Below are 24,602 nucleotides of genomic sequence, written 5' to 3' on the forward strand. Positions count from 1 at the left end.
GGTATGTAAAGCTGAGTATAGTAGCCTATTATTTATTAATAATAATAATAATAATAATAATTTTATATGTGTATATGTATATGTGTACATATAGGCATATGTGTATATACACACACATACATATGTATATATATAATATATATAGATATAAATGTATAGCAAAAATAATTCTATATAAATTTATATATAATATATAAATATGAATGCATGTACATGCTCTACATATCTTCGAATCTCCAAATTCTAATTCAAAACTTTAACAAAGGCAGGTTAAGATGAGTATGGTAGCCTATTATATGAGAATACTAATACTACCATCTGCTTTCTATCTCTCTATCTCTTATATATGTAGACAGTATATGTATAGCCTATATATACACATACATATACTGTACAGTATACAGTATACACACACACACACATATACATATATATAGACACAAATATATACATATTAGGGCTGTCAATCGATTAAAATATTTTCATCTGTTCAAAATGTACCTTAAAGGGAGATTTGTCAAGTATTCAATACTTTTATCATGGGAGTGGGCAAATATGCTGCTTTATGCAAATGTATGTATACATTTATTGATGGAACTCAATTAACAACAAAACAATGACAAATATTGTCCAGAAACCCTCACAGGTACTGCATTTAGTATAAAAAATATGCTCCAATCATAACATGGCAAGGTCAAGCCCAACAGACAACAGCTGTCAGTGTGTCAGTGTGCTGACTTGACTATGACTTGCCCAAAACTGCATGTGATTATCATAAAGTGGGCATGTCTGTAAAGGGGAGACTCGTGGGTACCCATAGAACCCATTTTCATTCACATATCTAGAGGTCAGAGGTCAAGGGACCCCTTTGAAAATGGCCATGCCAGTTTTTCCTCACCAAAATTTAGCCTCTGTTTGGAGTTATTTAGCCTCCTTCGCGACAAGCTAGTATGACATGGTTGGTACCAATGGACCAATGGATTCCTTAAGTTTTTTAGTTTTATATGATACCAGTATCTTCACTCTAGCTTCAAAACTGAGCCTGATACAACCTAAAAATTGCTTGTTGTGTTAATGTGTTAAAACAAATTTGCGTTAATGTTTCATTAACACATTAACTTTGAGAGCCTTAATATACAGTATATACTGTATATACACACACTTCTATATACTGTATGTCATTGTTCAAACAGTAACAGACGGATGTAAAAAAAAACAAAAAAAAAACAACTGAAGAAAACAAAAACATAATAGTGCTTCTGAAATTGACACTAATATGTAAAAAACAAATGCAACTTGTGTGTGAACTGCTGGTACTCCGGTGTCAGAAGAGAGCTGATTCAGAGATGTATTCGTGATATTGGAGAGGAGACTTTTGTTAAAGTTCCAGTTGTCTCAATAATCAAACAGGAGAGTTTAATTACAGGAGAGAAACTTGATCAATGATGATTGATCAAGATTACTTCTTAAAGAGCTCTGTACAATTGTAATCACCAGATGAATGTATTATTTGACTGAATCCAGATGGTTGCTTCTCTGTTTGCATGCAACAGAAAACACACTGGGCCAGCGTGCGATATAAATGAGGTGAAACAGAAAATACAGTCAGAGCATTTTGAAAATGTGTACTTTTAATTTTGTTCCCTCGGGGGTGGGGTGGGACTGTTCAGGTCTGAGTGAGGAATGAAGGCAGAGTATCACATCAATCCATGACACGACTTCATTTATCATCTTAAATACCATTATGTGCAATCATTCATACAATACGCCAGCTCAGCCTAGAAAATATTGATTGTACACAAATAAAATATCTCATTTTATAAATCTTGGTTCTCTCTCGGCGAACAATCTAAAGACTGCTTGTAAGAGCGACTTTAAATGTTTGTCACACTTTTCAATTTACTGGAAGTTTCACAACTACGGAACAAAAATAAACCTATTGCCATTCATTTTGGTGTTGAGGGTTTAGGAATTTCAAAGGGGCAGGTTTGGAAAAAAGAGGAGTCACATTTTGTTAATATTGCTGTGTGACGGTCAAACAGACCAGTGAAACTGCAATTTTAACCGCAAGTGAGGCTGAGGTCTTACTGAGACTCTTTCAGCGAGAATAAAAACACCCATTTGACACACTGACATGTACAAGTTCAGAAAAGCCTGTCTTTTCATCAAAACCCAAATCCACTTCCTTTCATAATTGTCCTTAAGTTGTGCAGCATTAAAAGGAAACCCAAATTCCGGGTCCCGCTTCAGCCAGTTTGAAGATTTAAAATCAACAACCGTAAGCATGGTGTTATGCCAGTCCATGCGAGCTGGCGTGCAGACGGCCAAGAGTAGAGCATCAGTGCGTCCACACATATCTGCACCTGCACTTTGGATCGCTGCCTGCCATGCAAATACAGAGGAGACGAGAAGGTGGAGGACTAACCCATTAACTGATCTTGAGTTCAATTCAGCGATGATAAAACATTCATTACACCGGATTATCTTCATTTGAACTTCACACTGGAAAACTAAACCACCATTGATCAGTTAGTTTAGAAACATTTTTTGGAGTGTCATCTGCAAACCAGACATTTCAGGGTACAAATATGTTGATTCCAACAGATTAACACACAAAATGAACATAATAAATACAGTGATGCATACAAATTCAACACTACATATGTAGTACCATGTCCATATTTTGTGGTATAACCTCTTAATTGTCAACAATTGATGATTGTTTACTACCGTTATACTAAGATGACGTTTCAGTTAAAGGAACAAATGATGAATCATCAGCGTTATCCCATTACCCAACTACTAATTTACAAGATTAAATGTTGAAATATTAGCATTAGTAATATTAGATGGCTACAGTGATCTTCAGTGTGAAGAAAGGTAACCATAGACAAATATATTCTGCTTTAGGGAGACTGAAAGATATGACGCTAGATGAGATGTCAATGTACATGTTAACTTTAAAAACAAAACTTTAAACAAACAAACTTAAAAGGAACAGTGTGTAACACTTCGGGGGATCTATTAGCAGAAATGGAAGATAATATTTCTAACAATGTTTCCATTAGTGTTGTGTTTTTGTTAGCGTAGAAAGAGCCCTTCGTATCTACATAGGGGGCAGATCCTCTTCACAGAGTCCACCATGTTTCTACAGTAGCCCCGGCAAACCAAACACTGGCTCTAACGTGAGCCACAGAGTGCAAAACCGTTGTACCGCCAGCCGCTGTTTGAGTTCCATTGCTCCTAAAGTAGTGTTATTATGATAATGGTTCGTGTCCACAGCCTCCGTCTTTTTCCACGCTTCCCATTCATTGTCTAAGTAAGCAGCCGTGCAATGCATTCTGGCAGCGTGGCGGCGCGATTCTAGAGACGGACCATCACGTTGCCCGCTCCTCATTTGCATAAAGATGAGGCTATTATATGCAAATCACGGGCGTCCGATGCGACTCGCTACCTCTGGAAACTCCCTAGAAACTTTTAAACTAACCCCTGTCGATTCAAAATAAAGACAGATTCAGAAACTGTATATTACTTATATACTTATTTCTTGCCTCACATGTATTCGGAAACACATTTCAGTGAACTCTTTTCGTGATATAAGAGAAGAAAGTTTCCAAACGAGCTGCCATGTCAGTTCAGGTCAGGTCAGTTGAAAGCTGTGGAGCTTCAAGCACATCATACTTCCAATGCTGGAAAGTAAGGCAATCACTCACTATAAAAAAAGCCCCTGTGGACATGTACCATAAGGATGGCCTCTGAGCTAGGCGAACGGCGTTACCACGATTTTGCACTCGGCGGCTCACTTTACCGAAGTCTTAGAAAGGGAGGAGCGAGCGGAGGGGTATTCAGTTGGTTGCAATCTGCAACCACACCTCTAGATGCCAACAAAATCCTACACACTGTACCTTTGAGACAAAACACATTAAAAATTTAATGTGTGTAATGTGAAAACAAACAAAATGTAATGAATTCCGTTTAAATACAGTCCGTTAAACAATTAAATAATGGAGTGAATCCATTCAAGTTTTTTTAATTAATCTTGAAATCAATTCAAGATCTTAACCGACTGACATACCCATTAGGGCTGACCCGAATGCTTCGACCGTTGCCATGGTAATCGACCTCCAAATCAGTATTCAAATTCTTCGTTTTTGTTTTTTTGTATGTAATAATGAAGTATAAATCTCATAATCCCACAACATTATTAGTTATTCTCAGGCGGATATGGCTGTTTGTTATGTGTAGAGTTTTGTGTGTGTACAGTAGTGCAGCAGCGGCACTGTGCCGAAGCTTCAAATCCCTTCAAATATTTCTCACCGAAGCTTCAAAGCCCAAAAAATCTTATTCAGGACAGCCCTAATACCCGTCTTACATAGTTCAACCGTCCCTCGGGTCCAGTAAACATCTCTCTCAATTTTCTTTGGGTAAATAAAATACAAGCCCAACCAGTATACCCTTGGGAAGCTGTGGCAGTGTTCCTTATATGATCGTTGCATATACGAGTTAAAGTCAAACAACTTTCAGGTTACAATTTAAATCTGTAGCGTTTCTGATAATTACAGTCTAAAGCACCAGCACACATTGCCCAAACACTGCCCAAACACTATACTGTCCTTCGCTCTGAAGCATATGACATACAAGCTGACTAGAACTGAAATAATTACAAAATAAAAAAAAGTCAAATTAAGCAAAAACTAAACTAAACACAGCATTGTGTTTTTTTTTTGTTTTTTTTACAAGCTACAAACAATCATATACTATTTATTTCAAAAGTACTTAATTTGAAATGTACATTGATTTAACATGTCTGGACATTCCTTTCCAGTGTACCATACTTCATGTGTAGTTTTTTTTACTGAACTTATCTTTCTTCCTGCAGGCCATTTAGCTCATAAATAAGGAGGCACACGAGGAGAGTGATAAGGTCTGGAAGAGTTCCGATGTGGTGTTTGGTTACATCCGAGTGTGTTTCATCATTTTTCCTTTTTTCGTCGCCCGTCTTTGTTACAAAGATGGTGTGGGGCTGAAGTTTAACTCAGGGCACTGGGAGCACTTGAGGAGTACAATAATGGCCAAGAACATGACTAACACAAGCTCACACGGCAAAATAGTGTTGAGATAGAAGGAGTCAAATAGGAGAGAGGGAAAGGAGAGATGAACAGTACCTCTGGGAACGAAGCACAAAGACGAGGTTAGAGTGAAAAAAAGGAAGTTGGGAAGAGGCACTAAAAGCCCCCTGACTGTTCATGAAATTGGCCACTTGGGTTTCCTGCTGCATTTAGCCATCAATAATACCCTGCAATCCATCAGTCCAATCCTCCCTCATCTGTCCACACGCTCGTCTCATATCTTCATCCACCTAATTATTGGTTTCCCTCCGTAGTGGTCCTCTGTAAGTTGGGGGTTTCAACAGGTAACAGGTGGAGGTGGTCGAGAAGGAGGCTGCAGGAGGTCTAGCAGACCCTCTCACTGCTCCTCTAACCAGGAGGGCTTGTCGGCCCCTGGAGGCCTCAACTTTATGTTGAACTGCTTCAGCGTCTGCTCCAGCTGCTGCTGGTTGCCAGCAAAGTACGCCGAGATGGCGTTATGGAAGAGAAGGAGCTGCTTATGCATCACCTTCACCTGAGCGAGAGACAAACAAAGGGAGCCAAAGACAACACATGGAGTCAAACCTGGATGAACTTTTCTCACTTTGAAGACTGATGATGATGATGCTGCCCACTAACCTTATTCTCCTCCAGGAACTTGAGTTTAATGATGACATCCGAGCGGAGGCGTTCATACTTGTCCTTCTGGACTTGGTACTGTTCCTGAGCAGCATCTATGCGAGCCATGGCAACAGCATCCCTCGGACCCAGACTCAGTTCCTCCAGGTCTGACCGGTAGGCATCAAACTCCAGTCTGTTCACAACAGGAGTAGAGAAAATAAAGTAGTAAATAAAACGTTTCTCTTTACCCTAAGAGATTGGATCCTACATATCCTATAATCACATGATACATAGATAGCAATATTTAAATAAAAATGTGATGACAGTTGGTAGGTTGCTTTGTGACTGTCAATCAAATCTGATCTATTGATATAGAAAAAAAGTTTAAAATTGAAAACAAGTTCAGGTGCTTTAAGAAATAGGTGGTTATTGGTTCCCAACCTGGGGGTCCCGTCCCGACCCCGCGAGGGGTCACTAAAGCTCCACAGGGGGTTGTAAGCCCTTCTTCATTTTAAGGGGTGTAAGACAATTTTTTTTTTTTTTTTTTAAATATTGTTGGCTGATATCTCAGGATTTCATTCACTTCTGTGAAGAAAACTAAATGAAAATGTATAGAGATGGTATAATTTCCTTGAATTTCATTCAATGAATATAGTAATTTACTCGGTCAGTGTGGGGATTCAATCGGCTTGGCACAAACACAGGGCACCAACCTGATCTGTCTGTTTGTTGTAGTAATAATAAATATATTTGTTTTGAGAACTCTTTATTTATGTCACTTATTCTCATTAATCCTGAAGGACTTTTGAAATGCAGTTTAGTCTCAGATTAATGTATTAAGATGTGCAATATTTATTTTTGTTACAATACAGGCAATTCATTTAATGGTATTAGAGTGTGCATCAAAACAATATCAATATTTCTGGTTGGTTGGTGATGATATCCATCTGGTCTCTTAAATGAAAGGAATAATTAACATACTGCATGTCCTTACCTGGCATTTTCATACATCTTGATTGTCATCAGGGTGTCCTCCATGGTCTTGTTGACCAGCGTGTTGATGCTGGACACAAAGAAGTTAATGGCACCAAGTAGAGTCTCCCCGTTCTTACACAGCAACTTCTGAGTCTCTGCATTGTAGCCAAACTCATCCTGTAAAGACAAGGCATTGATGCACACAATAGAACATGAATGGCATTAATGCTTTTTTTTTTGTCTATATAAACCTATTATTTAACTTGCAAGCTGTAGATTAATATCTAAGAGTTAAAGGTGCTATTGATAACATTGAAAACATTCAGCCACTAGACGTCACATTCTCCCTCCCGTTCCATTGCATTCACTTTACAACAAGTCGTTGCCAGACACTTACCGTCAATCTCAGCCATTTATCCATTTTTTCCACACTAACTGACGACCCAGAGATACCACGTGATACCAACGTTGTTTTACTATTGGCTCACAAGCCTCGTTAGAAGTGGGAACCAAACGTCAGATATCTTCCACAATCATAATTTGTTTTCAGGAAAAGCCATACTTTTATTCAGCACCTTTATAAAGGCTCTGTAGATGTATTTAAAAATGCATTTAAAATAAATTAAAAAAAATATTCGTCTAAGTAAAAATGTTATCAATAACACCTTTAAGACATAAGAGCTACATGAACAGATTTTGAGGCCTCACCCGCAGCTCTGGAGATTTCTGACTGAGGTCAGCAAAGGTGTCACCCAGCGCTTGCTGCGTCTGCACCATATTGTAGAAGTGGTTGGTCAGCGCTCTGGCCAATCGCAGCACGCTCTCATATTTCTTTTTAGTATCTCTCAGCACCTCAATCTGGGCCTCCAGCTCCAGGTCCACAGTCCGGGAACCCCGACCGAAACGCTCCGAGATCATCTGCTTTGTACACTGAAACAATGAAGGAAGACACACGGAGACACTAGTAACACAACGTAGTTCCCTTCTGTGATTGTATCAAGTAGCTTTTTTATCATGAAGCTCAACATCCCAGAACCTTAGATACCTTGTAAGTGTTGAGACCCCACTTCTTCATTGTTTCTAGTTTTTCCACAGCCACGCCGCGGGTCGCTTCATCTGCCATCGACGAGCTGCTGCTGCTGTGGTGCATGTTGGAACCTGAGAGATAAGACCCGAGTGTAAAAACACAGGTACATGGTATATAACAAACACAAACAAACACTTTCAAGTAAGATTAAGCCCAGCAAATAATAGACCTTATAGAGAATCCTTAACTACTTAAAGTGCATTAAAACTGTGCTGCATTCAATAAAGACAAAACTGAGGATGGTTTCTGAAATCTGTCTGCTATGCTGTAAAACATGCATAGGAGCGAGCTAGAGTTAATGAGTGAGGAAATAGCAGGAAAATGCAGAGAATTAAACTGGGAGGAAACATTGGACTAAGGAAATTGATATTGTAGACACCAAATTATTTTTATTAAAAGGAGGAAATACTGTAGACTGTAGGGGTATTTTGGGTCACTGCTAAAATGGCAATCTGATTAATCAATGTAGAGCCCGTAGCATTCAACTTCACCTCTTTCCCTCCCCAGTACCTTGGCGTTCATTTGATTGGCAGAGGAACGAAGTGCTTGTGGGAGCGCTACTTCGCCTGGCCTTCATACGCAGGTCTGTGACAGGTAGGTGGTCGGGTCGGGTATGGATGGAGGAATGGTTCAGGGCGAGTATGAATTAGGGTAGGGTGAGGGATTTTTTTTTTTTTTAAATTATGGGAATGTTTTTTTACAGGATCAGGATTTAAAATGATAGTTGGATATTTAGGGGTTTGAACATGAAGTAATGATTGAACAAGCGTGCCAAAAAATGGAACGATAACGTAGGAGGGAGATGGTGGGGAGGAGCAGGGAGATGCAGAAAAGACAGAAAAGTTAAGACGACAAAAGGGAGATGAGGAGGATGTAGGAGGGAATGGTGGAAAGGGGGTGGAGGACAAAGATAGACAAGTACAAAGATGAAAAGACAACATTTAGTGCATGACAATGCAGACAAATGAGTGATGATGAAGACGGGGGCAGTTTGAATTGTAGCAGTACTAAATGATGTCATACTAAATGAACTGGATCAGCCTCTCATTTAATTATGATGAAATTAATAGATTAAAAGGATAGTTTTAGTGTTTTGAGGTGGGGTTGTATGAAGTACTTATCGTTAGTCAGTGTATTACTAACAGCAGATGACGGTCGGCACACCCCCAGTTTGGAGACAGACGGGAGTACCAGCAAGGGCACAAAGCAATGTACTGCTGTGGACGGGGCCGGCAGGAATTTTTAGCTGCCTACTGTAAAAGAAAGGCTCACCCAAAAAAATGTGTACCCTATATTTAGGGTATTTTCGGACGGGGAACTGAACTGAAAGTGAAACTTATCTATACTGTTTTTGACTTTGAAGAGAGTATAGATAAGTTTTACTTTCAGTTCAGTTCCCAGTCGGAAAGGGTCGTCTGATGGCAAGATAAAGTGGTGAAAATATTCTAAATATAGCGTACACTTAAAGGGACTGTTTGTAAGAATCAGAAATGCTTGTTAACGGCGACACCTGTGGCCGTTAAGTCAACGAAAGTCAGCGGCGGGCTCGCGCTTGTGCTTGCTCTACATAGACATGAACGAACATCACTCAAAACAGTGAGGCGACACACGTCAGCTAAAACCACAATATCACTCTATATTTCACCTGACGGGGGTCTCTCCATGAAACAATGCTGATCCTAGTGTTAGCTTTTCCTGCCTCAGCCTCCTGACCGCGGTCAGAAGGAACAGGGGAGACATCGCAGTTTTGGTCGGGGACGATAACGTTTCCCGCTGCGGAGCACCGTCACTTCACAAAGACACGGGACGGAAACGTGATAGTGGAGAGAAATAACGAGAACATGCGCGGCGTGTGAGTGAAGGCAAGCAGGCAGGCAGGCAGCGGAGCAGAGTACAGCAGAGACTCCGGCCCTGGAGACCAAAGCTACGGTCTCCCCCGCGTCCTCCGACCGCGGCCAACACTGTTTTGCAAGACGGGCTTCACTAGATATAACTTTGCGGTTTTGGTGATTCCGCGTAGTTTGTGTGGGAGTCTGAATCTGAACAGCATAGACACACGCGAGCGCGCATGGGACACGGAGCCGGATTGATTTATACGTGTAAGAAGTTACAAACAGTCCCTTTAAACTGATAATGATCTTTTTAGGTGGGCCTTTCTTTTAGATGGTTAAAAAATGTTTTGCTGCCGGTCCCGTCCACAGCAGTACATTGCTTTGCTCCCGTGACGGTACTCCTGTCTGTTTCTCCAAACTGGGGGCGTGCTGACCATCATCTACTGTCAGTAATGCACTATGGAAAAGTACCTCATACAACCCCATTTCAAAACAGCCAAACTATCCCTTTAACATGAGAGAAATGAAGGGCTCTAAAAGTTTACTATGGTTCTCCCAACATCATCTTACTTTTTCCATTAATATTCAAGATCTTAATACAAATATACACCATGATAGACATGAATCGAGTTTCTGTTTTGCTGCAGAGAAGTTCAGAGAGTTTAGAGAGTTATTCTGGGAAAAACAAAAAAGCGCAGACCCCTGCAAGAGAAACCAACCAGAAAGAAGAAGAATATGTTAATGAAATCCGAGTGATAGAAAAAAGATATGATTTGTCCAAGAAGAAGAGGAGCAAGCAGAAATAATTGTACAGCCCTTCTCTCCACTGAAAAAGAGAAAATTTGATGAGGATAAGAAGGACAGAGAATCCGGTTCCCAGCATTCTAAAAAAGACACTCAGTATAAAAAGCATCTTTCCAAAATGAGAGAGCCATCATGTGAGAAATATCCATTAAAATCAAAATCACATTATGTGTACTGCAGTTAACAATAGTATTTACAAACTGGATGTTCGCGATACTATAAACATCCCCAAAAATGATTCTATCACATTTTGGAAATAAGCTCCCCATTATTAATAATAGTTAGGTTAAGGAGCCACCTAATGCTGTAACTGGGATCCTTTTGTTAAACTCTGCATTGTAGCGCACAGCAGGGCCTGAGAGAGAGAGAGTGGGACAAAGATGCAGGAATATTAGTATTATATAAGCAGTAAAGAGAGTATTGTTATTTCCCTTTGACACGGTGTATACAGCTGCACAGCTGAAGTCAATGCCTTGAACTAGAAAATGAATCCCTTGGTGGAACTTCAGTATCACACAACATGTGAAGAATCTCCAAGACACAGTGTATTGGATCTATTCATCATTGCTATGATTAATGTTGAGTACCAGTGTTTGACGTAGGGTACGTGTGGAATTGTTAAAATTATGTGGCTTTAGACTATTGCCTGACATTTAGAAACCACTGACATGATAATGAACTTGTCTTTCAGTGGAGGGCTGTATAATTAACGAATTTCAATTACGATTTTGGCTTCCAAAGATTACGAAAACAAGATAATCAACATTTCGCAACGTTTTGCAGTTATAAATCCAGCGCACCCCTTTCCTTTACAGCGGTGCATTTTGGCCCGCTTGGAGGGGCGTATTTCCTCCGTGGTGGTGCACTGCGACCGGCTCTAGGTCAGCTTGGAAAGGCCCGGGGTGAAGATGATGCTTTACAGCACCCCTCGCCAGGACCTCGCCAGGACCTCGCCGCTTAGTGCTCGCTGTGAGGCGGACGGTCCTCAGTGCAGCGATGTCGACAACCCACATGGCCTGTCTTGAACCACAGACCCTGTTTCATTTACCATGCTTTGTGGGTGTGCCTTTTTGACTGTGTCATCACCATTCCTATCTATACAACCAATGTGTTTATGATTAAACTGTTTACTAGAGCACAAAGTTCTTCATGTATCTAGCCTCTTAATTTTTCAAAAGATTGATGCATTAAACTTTAAAATGTAGCCTACAAAATGTTCTTTCTAAATGCTTAATATTTACAAAGTCAATGAGTAATCATGTTAAATAATAGTGATCTCATTATTGACCAAAATAAAAAGCAATTATGATTTTTGGCATAATCGAGCAGCCGTATTTCAATGGTGTTACTGTTGCCGTATATCTGAAAACTTGAGATGGTCATGAGTTGTGGTGCATTACCCTGCGTTCAGACAATGCAAGTTGGTGGGGGAGAGCAATTTCAGATATCTTTTAAAAAGGTTTGTTTTTCATAATTAACATGGTATTTTCGTTAAGTCTGGTGATTACGGCAGTAGTTAAAGTTGCATTTTTTTAAACATGCCGTTTGGGACTAAATCCAGTAAATACATTACACTAATACTATTAGACCAAACACTGAGGCTTGAAATTAATATAATTCATCATTCACTCTGCCACCTTGCTTCCTCCCATATCTGTACATAGAGTAATAAAGACCACGAAGGCACATTTTCAGCTGCAGTGGAGGCTAGTGAAGCTAGGGGCGAATCAGCGCAAATTGACCACCAATTAATTGCAGCACCGTCTCATGGGAAGGATAATGGAAGGCCCCAGAAATCAAACACTTCATTGTTATTAGACTCGCTGAATAACTCCCGAGTCAGAGGCGCAGCACAGAAGAAGTAAAAATGGGGCAGCGACAGTAAAGCTGAGAAGAAACTGAAAAGATGTCAGAGATGAGTGACAGAGACAAAGAGTGGACTCTACCTTTGATTGAGCTGGTGGAGATGATACCCTCTGCTGTTCCTCCATAACCCCCAGATACGATGCTAGTCTCGTTGAGATTGGGACCTGATACCATCACCTGCTGTAGGTCCTGCAAGGTTTAAGTGAGGAAATAAAAAAAAACAACAACAAGGGGAAGGATAGAGGGTTTTGGGTGGGGATATGTAGACAGGAGGAGATTATGACTCGAGTGTTAAATTCAGACAGTGTAGGTTAAAGGTTTATTCACTAGAGGGGGACAAACACTACTATGTTAGAGAGGTTAGTCAGTACACACAATCTTCAGGCAGTGTCTACTTTCAACCACTTATCTGGAAGCCAACAGGGAAAACTATGAATTGTGTGAAAGACAGAAAACACACTGCTTAAGTGCCCAGTTAGTAATCAACCTAACTGATGGCTTCAACTGAATCTCCTGCCATGAAAGGAGCAAGTAAGAGGACTAAAATGCCACAGTGACAGACCTAAAGTCTAGCAGTGACTTCAACGATGTATGCAGCCTGGAAATGCTCAAGCAAACTATTTTCTCCTTACAAAATAATCACAGGTTTCAGTCAAGCTCTGGATCGTGAGGGGAACCCGATCTATCTTGTGTGTTTTGTTTAATTTAGCTCACTGTTTTCTTTTATTTCCTTCCTGCTCATGTATCAGCTAGTAAAGACATTTGCGAGGAATTTATGGAAAAGGAAAATCTGGCCTGAACAGATTTCTGACTTTGGCAAACCGTATGCAAGCCTTACTTCCTCCAATAAACAGGTTTAAATTGAACTGCTGCCTATTTCATTTGCTACAAACGCCGCACTGAACTATGGCCATCGTAAAATGTAAACGGCAGAATAATATATAGGACACTTCCTGAAATCTTAGGCTTAGACTCTAAAGTGAGGCTGTGATAAGGAAGCTCTAACCTCTGGAAGGGACGTGGCTGTTTCCTTTTTGTATGCAAACACAAAGAGTGTCATTGATTCTACCAAAAGGAAGTAAAAATACAACTGCTGTGATTTGTGCTGTTGGAGGTTAAGCAACAAATCATCAGCATGATGAAAAATGTATCTATAGAGTGCTGCAGGGATGACACATTTTTGTCAACCTGGAAGATAGCATCGCCCTGGTTCCCTCGGCAAAGAGCCAATGGGATTTTTCCATTGGGTTTTGGATTATTGCAGAAAATAAGCTCTGTGGCAAACACTCGTTTATGATACTTGCACATTTTGTTCAGCAAGATAATCTTCACAAATGAACACCACTTTTCTATGACTTTTTGAGGTGTGAATTCAATCGCCAGAAGTAAAAAGCTAACGTTAGGCTATAAACGAACTACACCACGGTCACATGAGCGCAAGTATACACAACAAGGCTGTAAAGGCGGACGAGTCGGCGTAATGATGTTTAGTAGTCTCATTTAGCCACTTGTTAGCAACCGCCTTTTTTAAGACAAGTAAAAGCCTCATTCCTGTAGCACTCTATTACAAATGTATCTACGCTCTGCTTCAGGGCCTTATCTGTTTGTAATCACGGTCAGCTCTCTTGACTTTCTTGCCAGAAAATTTCTCATTATGACTGAAACATCAAAAACAGAACAAGCGCAGCCAAATCACATCAATATTACAGCAATAGTATGAGAGGTGATTATTAGTATGACACCATGTTTATTTTGTCTACCAACACCCGCTAAAATTAGGAAATCACACTCACACGTCACCCAAATGCACACAGAATCTAGGCTATATTAGCTCAACACACACTGGATGGCTTTGAATAATCAAATGGAAACAGACTGTAATGTTGACACCCAAGTGTTAGGTGTCAGCTATTCTGTTAATACTAATCTATTTGAGGGATATCTCTCAAAACATATCTGAGAGACTACTTCTATCTAGAGTTAGTAGGAGCCGAGTTAACAGGCAGCACAACTTGAGCTGCACAGTGGTTTGCCATAAAAATGAAATATCTGACATTATGTGAAATGAACCAACGTAGCGATGCGAGGCAATTTAATGCCGCATAACGTCAAACCACTGAGCAGTACTACGCACTAACATAAAACACACACACACACACAAATGCACGAATGGCCTGCTCACCCTGGTGCCTCTGGAGCTCCCTACCTTCTCATCTAAGCTCCACTGCAGTTTTGCAGCCTGCACAGAGATGGAGGAGGACGAATCGACAAACACAACAACAACAACAACAACAACAACAACAACAACAACAAAGAAGAAACAAATAGAAAAAGAAAGGGGACAAAAAGAAAAATCCATGACTGAAATCATGAAACAAGATTGAATGATGTAAAAGAAATTCCAGAAAAAGCATCATAATATCCACAGACAGACAGCAGGGATGTAGGATGAGAGCAGTGATGACTGATATCACAGCAGCTCAGTTCAGGACTCAGCATTTAGATAGTTTATGTTAAAGTCCACTGGGTGAACATGTTTTGCTCGGTACTTTCCATCTATATTGTGTTACCACGGCTTTGTAGGGATGGGGGGGGAGGGGGAATCAGTACAGCATAGTATCGCAATAATTTGCTTGTCAATATTGTATCGATACACGAATGTCAGGTATCGATCTTTTATTATATAAACTATTAACCTCTTAACAACCCGGCCACTACAGTCTTAAAGCTAGAGTGAAGATGGTATACTGGTACAACTGGTATAATATGAAACTAGAAAAACCTAAGCAATCAATTGGTATCAACCATGTTATGTTGGCTTATCGGGAAGAACGATAATAAAACGCTCCAAAGCTAAATTGTGGCGAGGAAAAACTGACTGACCTCTCTGACCTCAAGATATGTGAATGAAAACTCTGAGATGAACAGAGTAAAAACTGTATCTTATTAGATAAAACAGATGTTGACAAACTGCATAATTTGGAGCTTGAAAACAGGTAATATATCGCAATATATCTTATCACAATACTCAGATCGTATCGTGACTTAAGTATCGTGATAACATCGTATCGTGGGGCCTCTGGTGATTCCCACCCCTACAGATTTGCCATGATATTATTCCATCACTGTCTGGAAAAAGAAAACACTGATTCTAACACGACACTGCACATATGAAGATATTTCTTTACAAGACATTTACAGACATTAAATGTGACATTAACATTGAGGGGGGGAAAGAAATCAAGATGGAACTGTGTACACACACAAACATCCACATAAACACCAAAGTTGAGTGGCCAAACTCCAGATAGCACACTCTGATTTCCAGAAAAGACAATTATCTGGGTTTTGTCAGGCGTAACATGTAACCTTTCGGCCAAATGGCCTTCATTATAGCAACAGAGGAATTTCTGTAGCCAACACTGACAGTTTACCATTTAACCTCTTGCAAAGATGAATATTTTAACTACCCAGACACTGAACCAACAACCGAAAAACATGTTAAAAAACAAGGACAAAGCCTGTTTAACTACATTTTCTCCTTCTTTCAGTCTGCATCTCTTCTTTTAGAGATTTGCCTCGTGTTGTGGCATCTGTTCAACGTGGGAGAAAGCTGACGCAGACACTGATCCCTCCCTGGAAACTTTGTTGACATAGTGCCTGTTCCTTAAAGTGGCAGTAGGCAGTATGTTTTTTGCATCATTGGGCAAAAATTCCATAATAACCTTTCAGCATGTTGTAATTCAAGTGTTCTGAGAGAAAACTAGACTTATGCACCTTATCAGGCATTTTCAGGCTTTAAAAAATCTTTTGACCAATCACAGGTCATTTTATTGAGAGAGCGTTCCTATTGGCTGTGCTTTGGTCATGTGACCGGAACTTGGCGTTCCTTCACCAGATTTCACAATGGTGGCGGCGTCACAAACTTTCTCATTTTATCAGCTAAACCGTGCACTACAAGATGATTCTGAAAACATTTGAGGAGAGAAATAGGCATTAACGTAACATAATATTGATTCATATTTGATCAGCTCTGCCTAGTTTGACCGTTTGGTCGGAGTTCGCGAGTGATTGACAGCTGGCTCTCATAGACAGCAGATGGATAGCAGACCTCAGATCAGCTCTTACTGCTTGTTTTCCTCCAGTCTGTGAAATCTTGCAGATGCCATTAGGAGCACCGGATGACACAGAGGCACATGATTTTTTTTCACGTTACCCGTTTCATGTACTACTGTCACGATATAGCGACCGTTTTATAAAAATAACTTTTTTTTTTTATTCATATTGCTCCAATCTGGCCTACTTTAGCTTTAAGTTGAAAAAAACTACAACACCTTTAAAGGAACAGTGTGTAACATTTATGGGGATTTATTGGTAGAAATGGAATATAATATTGATTAGTATGTTTTCTATAGTGTATAATCACCTGAAAATATGAATCGTTGTCAGAATGAGCCGTTTATATCTACATACGGAGCGGGTCTTCTTCACGGAGTCCACCATGTTTCTACAAAAGCCTAGAACGGACAAACCAAACACTGGCTCTAGATAAGGACATTCGCGTTTCTGCGTCGGCCACCGTAGTACTCCTACACGCTTGGCACACAGAGAAGTTTCAGCTGGTTGCAATCTGCAACCTCGCCACTAGATGCCACCAAATACTACACACTGCACCTTTAATGCCTGGTTCAGACTACACAATATTTTTGTTCAATTGCATAATTCATTGTTGTTCCCTATCCGAGCCAACACACTACAACGGCCGTGTCGGGCTATAAATCGGGCTGATATTGTGTAGTCGGAGCCAGCCATAAGTCATCATAAAAAAATCTGGGTGTCATTTATATCTTAACAGCGAGTTTATGTAGATTTGTGAAAATGTCTTGTCTGATTACGTAAAAATGTTGTACCAAAACAAAATGCTATGGCATCCAGCGGCTTATAAATTCTAACAATATATTTGGGATATCTCCAAATTAATAGCACAAGGAATCACTTATTAGATATTGTGTGTAACAGCATGAGCATCTTAAAATGCTGTTGATTGTCTGAGTAGACACCAGTGAGTCAGTGTGATGCATCTGATGCTTTTGCCAGGATGCTGCTGGCAGTCAATCCCGTATCTGTCACTGTCAAACTGCCAGTCACCGAACCTGTTCTGACAAAAGCGCAATGCTTCGACATCTGAAACCAGACTTCTGTCTGTCCTTAACCTGCCAATCTTCATGTGCACGGTATACAGACTACTGCAGCTTTAAACTGAGCGCTGCAAAGCAGATATCCATCTGATTTCAGAGGGCTTTCACCCAAGGACAAAGCACAGCCAGCTTCAGATTAATTGCAGAGTTGCTATGACAACTGGTTAATATGCAGCACCAAAGAGTGCAGCTCTAAACACTTCTCATACATGAATACAGTAAACTGGGGAAGCCACACCAAATGGGTGAATACTTGCTTCACCATGCAAGCTGGGTGAGAATGTAGGTTTTCTTTTACTACTTTAGTGGAGCCACACAGAGTTTGGTGAGCAAATAACAGGATTCCTCCAGGATCTTCAGTCTGTTTGTCCAACAAGGTGTGCCCTGAGATGCAGGAAAATTAACAACCTGTTCCACCTGACTTACTCTACAACTCTTTGCTTATCTCATTCCAACAGACTCCGACTAACACACACGTGAAAATGATGGAAACTAAATGTTGGTGCTCTACCACTGCCTGCGCTGGAGCATGGTGTCTTTTGCTTTCAAATGAGGCTCACAAGTGCTTATTCGTTCTGTAAATAAACAGTCCCCACCCGGAGATCGACAACTACAACTGACAGTTTAGCATTTCAGTTCAACACTTAGTGTTAAAGGTTTTATTGATAACATTTTTATGTAGACGAACATAAAAAAAAATCCACATCCACAGAGCTTTTAGAAAAGTGCTGAATAAAAGTATGGCTTTTCCCGAAAAAAAATTATGATTGTAAATTAATAATTTTTAAAAATTTTGGCAGGTCCAAAACGAACATTTTGTTTATCTCTGTGGAAGATGTCTGACGTCTGGTTCCCACTTCTAACAAGGCTTGTGAGCCAATAGTATAACGACGTTGGTATCACGTGGTATCTCAGGGTCGTCAGTTAGTGTGGAAAAAAAAGATAAATGGCTGAGATTACCGGTAAGTGCCTGGCAACGACTTGTTGTGAAGTAAATGTAATGGAACGGGGGACGGAGAATGTGACATCTAGTGGATGAATGTTATCAATAGCGCCTTTAAGGTTAACCCTGAACATGAGGCCACATGAGCTGTTACTGGGAACAACTGGTTCCCATGAGACAGCTGGACTCCCAACACCTGATTTCCCAGTAGGCTCTCTTTCCAATAGCTAAGCAACACAAGGACTTCTGGTTGTGTGTGTCTCTGAGAAGGTGAATACAGGTACATTAAGGCAATGTGAGAGAATAACTGGCCACATTCACACAGCTGGTGGTCAAGACTGACAACTGTATTTGCTAATAGGATTAGTCTTAAATTGTACTGTACATATTACCTCAGAGTAGAACTATGGTAGTGTGAATGGTGTGAAAAGAGCCAGCTCACTTAGCTGATCTCGTGATAGCTGAGAACAATGACCACGATTTCAACTTCAAACAACTGGAGGCACGCAGTTATCCGTTGCACTGCGATAAACCAACCGTAACACCACCACGTAATGACGTCAGGCTTAAATGCAGGTTTAATTTTCTTCATGTGCGCTCTCGTGTGAGTGATATAGCCTTCAGCGATAGTACTGTATCATTGAATGCATCATCAAGTTAAGGCTATTGTTAGAATTTCATTTCCTTAGTAGAAAAACAAAGAAGAAAAAAGGAAGCAATATCTGACTGCCTGATGAAACAACTGTAATTCACTGTGATCTCATTATAAAGTACAACCTGAAGTAAAAAAGCAAGCGTACACTTAGAGCCTTGTTTAGATAAGTGCTATACAAATAAAGCTATTATTACTATAAATAATATATATATACTGTATATGTATATATATATTTCAGACAGAAAAATCACATCATCACTGCAGTAAAAACACTTTTATGCAACAGTCATGAAAGCTGTAAAGAGCCAACAATGGTCTAGCAGTGTGAGAGCTTTTATTTTAAATAGTAAAAATATGATGAATTACTGACAAGAAAATGAATAAACAACTCTGTACTCTCTTCCGGTTGCTGCTGTTTGGTTTTGAATGTGCACATTTTTGGTCGGCTTCGGATGGCAAGTGGGTAAACACCAACAGTTTGCAGCACATTTGGTTTCCTTGTGTAATGGCTTTAAATAGGTAAACAACAACTACACCGGATGGTCTCACAATGATACACACAGTAGACTGTCAACTGATACAGTATCTGTGACCCACCTGTTCAAGGCTGTCATCCTCTGGTAGTATCCCTGTGTCACCATTACTGTTGATAGGAATCTCCATTGTGGCAGCTTTACTCATAATGCTGTCTGTCATAATGCACTATGTCTGTGTGGAAAAAGGAGAGAGAGAGAGAGAGAGAGAGAGAGAGAGAGAGAGAGAGAGAGAGAGAGAGAGAGAGAGAGAGAGAGAGAGAGAGAGAGAGAGAGAGAGAGAGAGAGAGAGATTAAATGTGAATAAAACAAACAACTGTATGTAAATAAAGTGAATAAGGCAGAGATGGAAAAACAGCAAGGCCTAAATGCTACTTTGAAGCAGAGAGACCAAAGAGCGTAGTCAAAACAGCATTAGGGAGGATGGGAATATAATTGCCACAAATAAGCGAGGAGGTGGTTTTCAAAGAGCAAGGCTACCGCTCGGCATAAAAACAACACACCTATGAAAGCCCCACGCTCAGGCGCCGCCGCCACTACAATGAGCTGCCTTGTTGAAGTGGCCACTCTACTCTATTCTACAGCTCATTACAGGAAGGGATGCTAGCAGCACCCACTCGCTAAAAACCCAGACTAGAGGGGGGGATTGCAAAATGTTTAAATCAACATTGTCTTGTCATTCATTAACTAGGGATAGACCAATACAGGATCGGATATTGGGGAGATACTGACTCAAATAGCTGGATCAGGTATCGGTGACAATGGGGTCGATCTATTCAATTCAGTTCTATGTTTATATCCTATACACATTATATACTGGAATTTGAATTCCTGTTTAAGCTTTGATCAATTTGTTGCTGCATTAAAAAGGTTTACACCAGAATTTTAATTCCTGTTAATTTTTTAAGATTTTTGACCAAGTTGCTGGTGTATGATTTATTATTTTAATAATAAATAACAATTAAATAAATGTATATCTATGTATTTATTTGTTACATATTATTTTACAAAGTTAGGAAAACAATGTTGAGGTCAAGCCTGATGTTGTCTTACACATAAAAGAATGATCCCAGTCACTTCCACACAGTGAGTCATACAACTTATTAATTAAACACTGGTATCGGATCGGTACTTGTGTCGGCCGATAGCCAAAGCCCAGGTGTCGCTATCGGTATCGGGGACTGAAAAAGTCGGATCGGTGCGTCGCTACTCTAACGGTTCTTTTTGTCTTTGTTTTTTAAGAGAAAACAATAAACAAATTAATAACAGAATTAACAGTGCTTTATTTTGTCACAAATATAGCAACTACAACAGCATTGTTTTGAACAAATCATTTATAATGTGATGATTAAAATGTTAAATAAATAATAATTAGAATTATTTATAGTATAACAAACGGTCATGTTTTGAACAAATCACTATTATAAACTTTAATGTGATGATGGAAATGTAAAACAAATGAAATATAGTGGTGCAAAATTTAGGCCAATTTGAAGGCCTACAGACTGCATACACTGCAGAGCAGGATGTCGGTTAAACAGGTTAACGTCACACCTGGCTAGATAAACTCCAGCATGTACGTAGAGTAGCTCTATGCAAAGAGAGACTTACAGGAGTCAATAAAACAGCATGCGATTCATTATGCACTGGTGGGTGTTTTGAGCCAATAAATGTAACTAATGTATGTCGATTTTATCTAATAATTTCAGATGGAGAGCAATTATCGGCTACTAAGTGAAAGTCGGCCTAGAGGGTACTATGATTGCACACTGATGTGAGTGGCTGCTACAAGATGAATCAAAGAACAACTGGCAACCAGTTAAGAAATATTGTTCCCTGATTTGTTGGAGACCGTGGGAGTTTAAATCATTGTGCCAGAACAGCTGAAAAGTAGTCTCAACTCCGATTCCAGCTTCTTAAATGTGAATATTTTCTGGTTTCTTTACTCCTCTATGAAAAGTAAATGAAAAATCTCTGAGTTGTGGACAAAACAGAGGACGTCATCTTGGGCTTTTGGCAACACTGATTGACATTTTTCACAATTTTCTGACATTTTATAGACCACACAACTAATTTATTAACCGAGAAAATAATCAACATATTAATCGACAATGAAAATAATTGTTAGTTGCAGCCCTAGCGAACAGTATGAAAGGCGTAACACCAGTTCAATCCACTATTTGTGGGAAATAAAATAGAGAGGTGGGGAGTCTGACAGGTAACAGAAGTACATCCTATCCGTGACAAAGTAATGCTTTACTTCCAGTCTCTAATTGGTAAATAAACTTGCATTTATATAGCGCTTTCCTAGTCTCCCGACAACAGAAACAGGTCATAACTCATAAGCAGCATAACTAATAATGAGTGTATGATAAATGTGTGTTAGGCTAAGTAAACTAAGGCAAAATTGGAATTAGCAAAAAGGAAAGCTTGGTGTCCTTGTGAGATGGGCTACCATGTGGCTGACTGTATCTTGAACATAACTATACGGCAGGTTTATGGCGGTTAGATCAATTGCTGGCACCAACATCACAGATGCTGTTTGAAGGGAGGTAGCGATTGTTTACATTTGCTCTGACCTCGCCTATTGTAAGTGGGCTTTTGTGGGCCATGCCCAGTCCATTTCCTGAGGAATGACACATCTCCTCTGTTGACTTTAGACATTATACTTCTCTTGCTCAACAATACTCAACACAAAAAGAGTCCTCTAAGACTTCTCACTGCTCCTGTGTCAGAGCTTTGGGATGAGAAACACTGGCTTGACATTTTCTCCATATTAATTGTTCCTATTAAGACAAACTTGATGTTAACCTGTAGTGCCACATGCTGGATTCTTCACTTGACACTTTTTTTCCAGAGACTAAAGGTCTTCATAGACTGAGCAACCAACTGCTGCTTTGCATAACATCTACATATGAAATAGGCCCTGATCTAGTTACAGTAAATCTGCAATAAGTGCCTTAATCCACTATATTTTGTCTCTCAGTCAAGTCACATAAACCAGGTTGAATTAAAGTGAAATGGCAACAGGGTGAGCTCGGACATTTACTTAAATATTAATCATTAACAGTCTATTAGGAATGGGCAACTTCCAAAAGAGCTCTAATAACTTGTGCTACAACAGAGACAATGTTCTTATTATATTTAATATATATATATATATATATATAATTTTTATAGCAATCCCTTGTTTTAAATTTCATTATTGTTGACTTTTTGTACAAAAGTCTTATTTATTTATTTTGGCATATGTTTTTATTCTGTATTGTTTTTATCTTGATGTTTGCACTATTTTAACTTATGTCAAGCACTTTGTAACTATGTTTGGAAATGTGCTATACCTTTCCTGTTTGCTGCTGCCTTTTATTAAACCAGATAATGATCTTATAATGCACTAGAGCTTTTACTTTTGTGTGTTATATTCTATTTTAGCTTCCTAAATCCTGAATTTTATTTTTAGCTTGTTTTTATTTTCTAATCTTTAATCATTTTATGTTTTTATAACTATTTTAATTATGTCTTAATGTTCTTCTGCTCTTTGTCGCAATGTTCTTGAATGTTTATGTAAAGCACTTTCAATTGCCCTGTTGCTGAAATGTGCTATACAAATAAAGCTGCCTTGCCTATACAAATAAAGTTTATTATTATTATTATCATTATTATTATTTTTCATTATTACTAAGGTACTAAGGTAAGATAACGTGAGTTTACTATTATAGTGCACAGTTCAAAAACCCCTGGGAGCCATGACAGGTGCACCTGCACAGGTGTACAGGTGTTCTCTCCCCAGCAGGTAACCCTGGATACAGGCCTCGCCTGGTGGGTTCAATCTGCCCAACACAGTGGGTCTTTATTCAGGCAGTAAAACACAACAGATTAATTGTTATTTGTTGAGAGAGCGGGCACCATATTGAATATGCTTTCTAGAAAAAGGCCACATGCAGCTGTTAGGAGGAGGCTGTGTTGAAAACAACCCAGTGAGGTCAAAAGCTGGTAGAAATGTAAACTCACAAACCTCGGTCGTTTTCAGACGGTTTGACTTACGGCGTGCTGGGTCCCGTCGTTAAACAGAGCTGTAGCTGAAGCTAATAGCAGGCTAACGTCAGTGCATCCCAGGATTCATGCACCGCTCAGAGGAGGCTGATGGTCTTTTGTCAGCCAGAGGAAAAAACACTGTCCGTTGTCAGGGAAACAATGCGGTAGTGCTCTTGTTTAAGAGTATTTAAATGACATAGCCAGGTAAAGCCTTTGTTCTAGCTGCGTTTTGTCTTCTAACTCTTGGTAAATAATCCTCTATGTTCTGTGTTTAATGAAGCCAGGAGGAGGAAAAGCTTCACGGAAGTGACGACACCGAGGAATTCATTCTGCAGACGCGCTCCCCATCCGAAGATCGTCTATTCAACGAGAAGATGTATTACTCGCTAGAAAAGCAAAAAACTGACTACCTGGTGCTAACCGTGACTCATTTTTTAGTATACATTCATACAATTTCAATTTAATTCAATTTGCTTTATTGCCATGACTGTCAGGTGAACAATATTGCCAAAGCGTCAAATCAATAATTAATAAAAAAGAACAAAATAAAAACAAAAACATTTATATACACATATATACAATTCATTAAGCAAATTAAAATATATACATATTTAAAAAAGAACATGCATGTGAATAGAAGAAAACTATAAAGAAGTAATTAATGTTTGTTGTGTCAATAAAACAAAAAATAGTAGAGGAGTAAATAAAAGGCACAGTGTGAGTTGCATCTATTATGTGTTGTTGTTGTGATTGTCTCTTAGGCTGTGACATTCACTGACATATCCGTTATCCATTTATACATGTATTTATACTACATATTTTTATAATGCAGCTCAGTTGCCTGACTATAAAAGAGGTTCAATTGAAAAAGTGCAAAATGTTGTCATCATTAAACTTGCAAACACAGAACTACCTGTAACAATCAATTTCCACACATCTTAAAATGTGATGAATGACGTGATGTGT

The 24,602-nt window shown here is 39.4% G+C and overlaps 1 protein-coding gene across 4 annotated transcripts; it reads right to left on the minus strand.

The window, feature by feature from the left end:
- Window positions 1-1,614: 1,614 nt before the first annotated feature.
- Window positions 1,615-23,958, minus strand: arfip2b (ADP-ribosylation factor interacting protein 2b). 4 transcript variants are annotated; one of them, XM_074610116.1, is made up of 9 exons: window positions 23,646-23,958; window positions 19,666-19,776; window positions 14,479-14,511; window positions 12,353-12,461; window positions 7,729-7,841; window positions 7,392-7,613; window positions 6,703-6,860; window positions 5,727-5,901; window positions 1,615-5,622 (listed from the first exon to the last, which is right to left on the minus strand). In XM_074610116.1, exons 2-9 carry the CDS (start codon window positions 19,762-19,764, stop codon window positions 5,467-5,469), a joined length of 1,065 nt encoding a protein of 354 aa, XP_074466217.1. In that variant the 5' UTR covers window positions 19,765-19,776; window positions 23,646-23,958; the 3' UTR covers window positions 1,615-5,466. The 4 variants fall into 4 exon arrangements, with proteins under 4 accessions (XP_074466217.1, XP_074466216.1, XP_074466215.1 ...); XM_074610115.1 differs by having other exon boundaries at window positions 14,455-14,511; window positions 23,617-23,958; XM_074610114.1 differs by having other exon boundaries at window positions 14,455-14,511; window positions 23,646-23,957.
- Between the last annotated feature and the right edge of the window lie 644 nt (window positions 23,959-24,602).

This window comes from Sebastes fasciatus, chromosome 16 (assembly GCF_043250625.1).
Source record: "Sebastes fasciatus isolate fSebFas1 chromosome 16, fSebFas1.pri, whole genome shotgun sequence".
Taxonomy (NCBI): Eukaryota; Metazoa; Chordata; class Actinopteri; order Perciformes; family Sebastidae; genus Sebastes; species Sebastes fasciatus.

Coding starts and splice junctions, on each gene's coding strand:
- arfip2b (XM_074610115.1), bottom strand. CDS start 19,764: ATGACAGACAGCATTATGAGTAAAGCTGCCACAATGGAGATTCCTATC. Junction 7,842..12,352: donor CTCCACCAGCTCAATCAAAG/GTAGAGTCCACT, acceptor CTTATCTCTCAG/GTTCCAACATGCACCACAGC. Junction 7,614..7,728: donor GGGGTCTCAACACTTACAAG/GTATCTAAGGTT, acceptor TCATTGTTTCAG/TGTACAAAGCAGATGATCTC.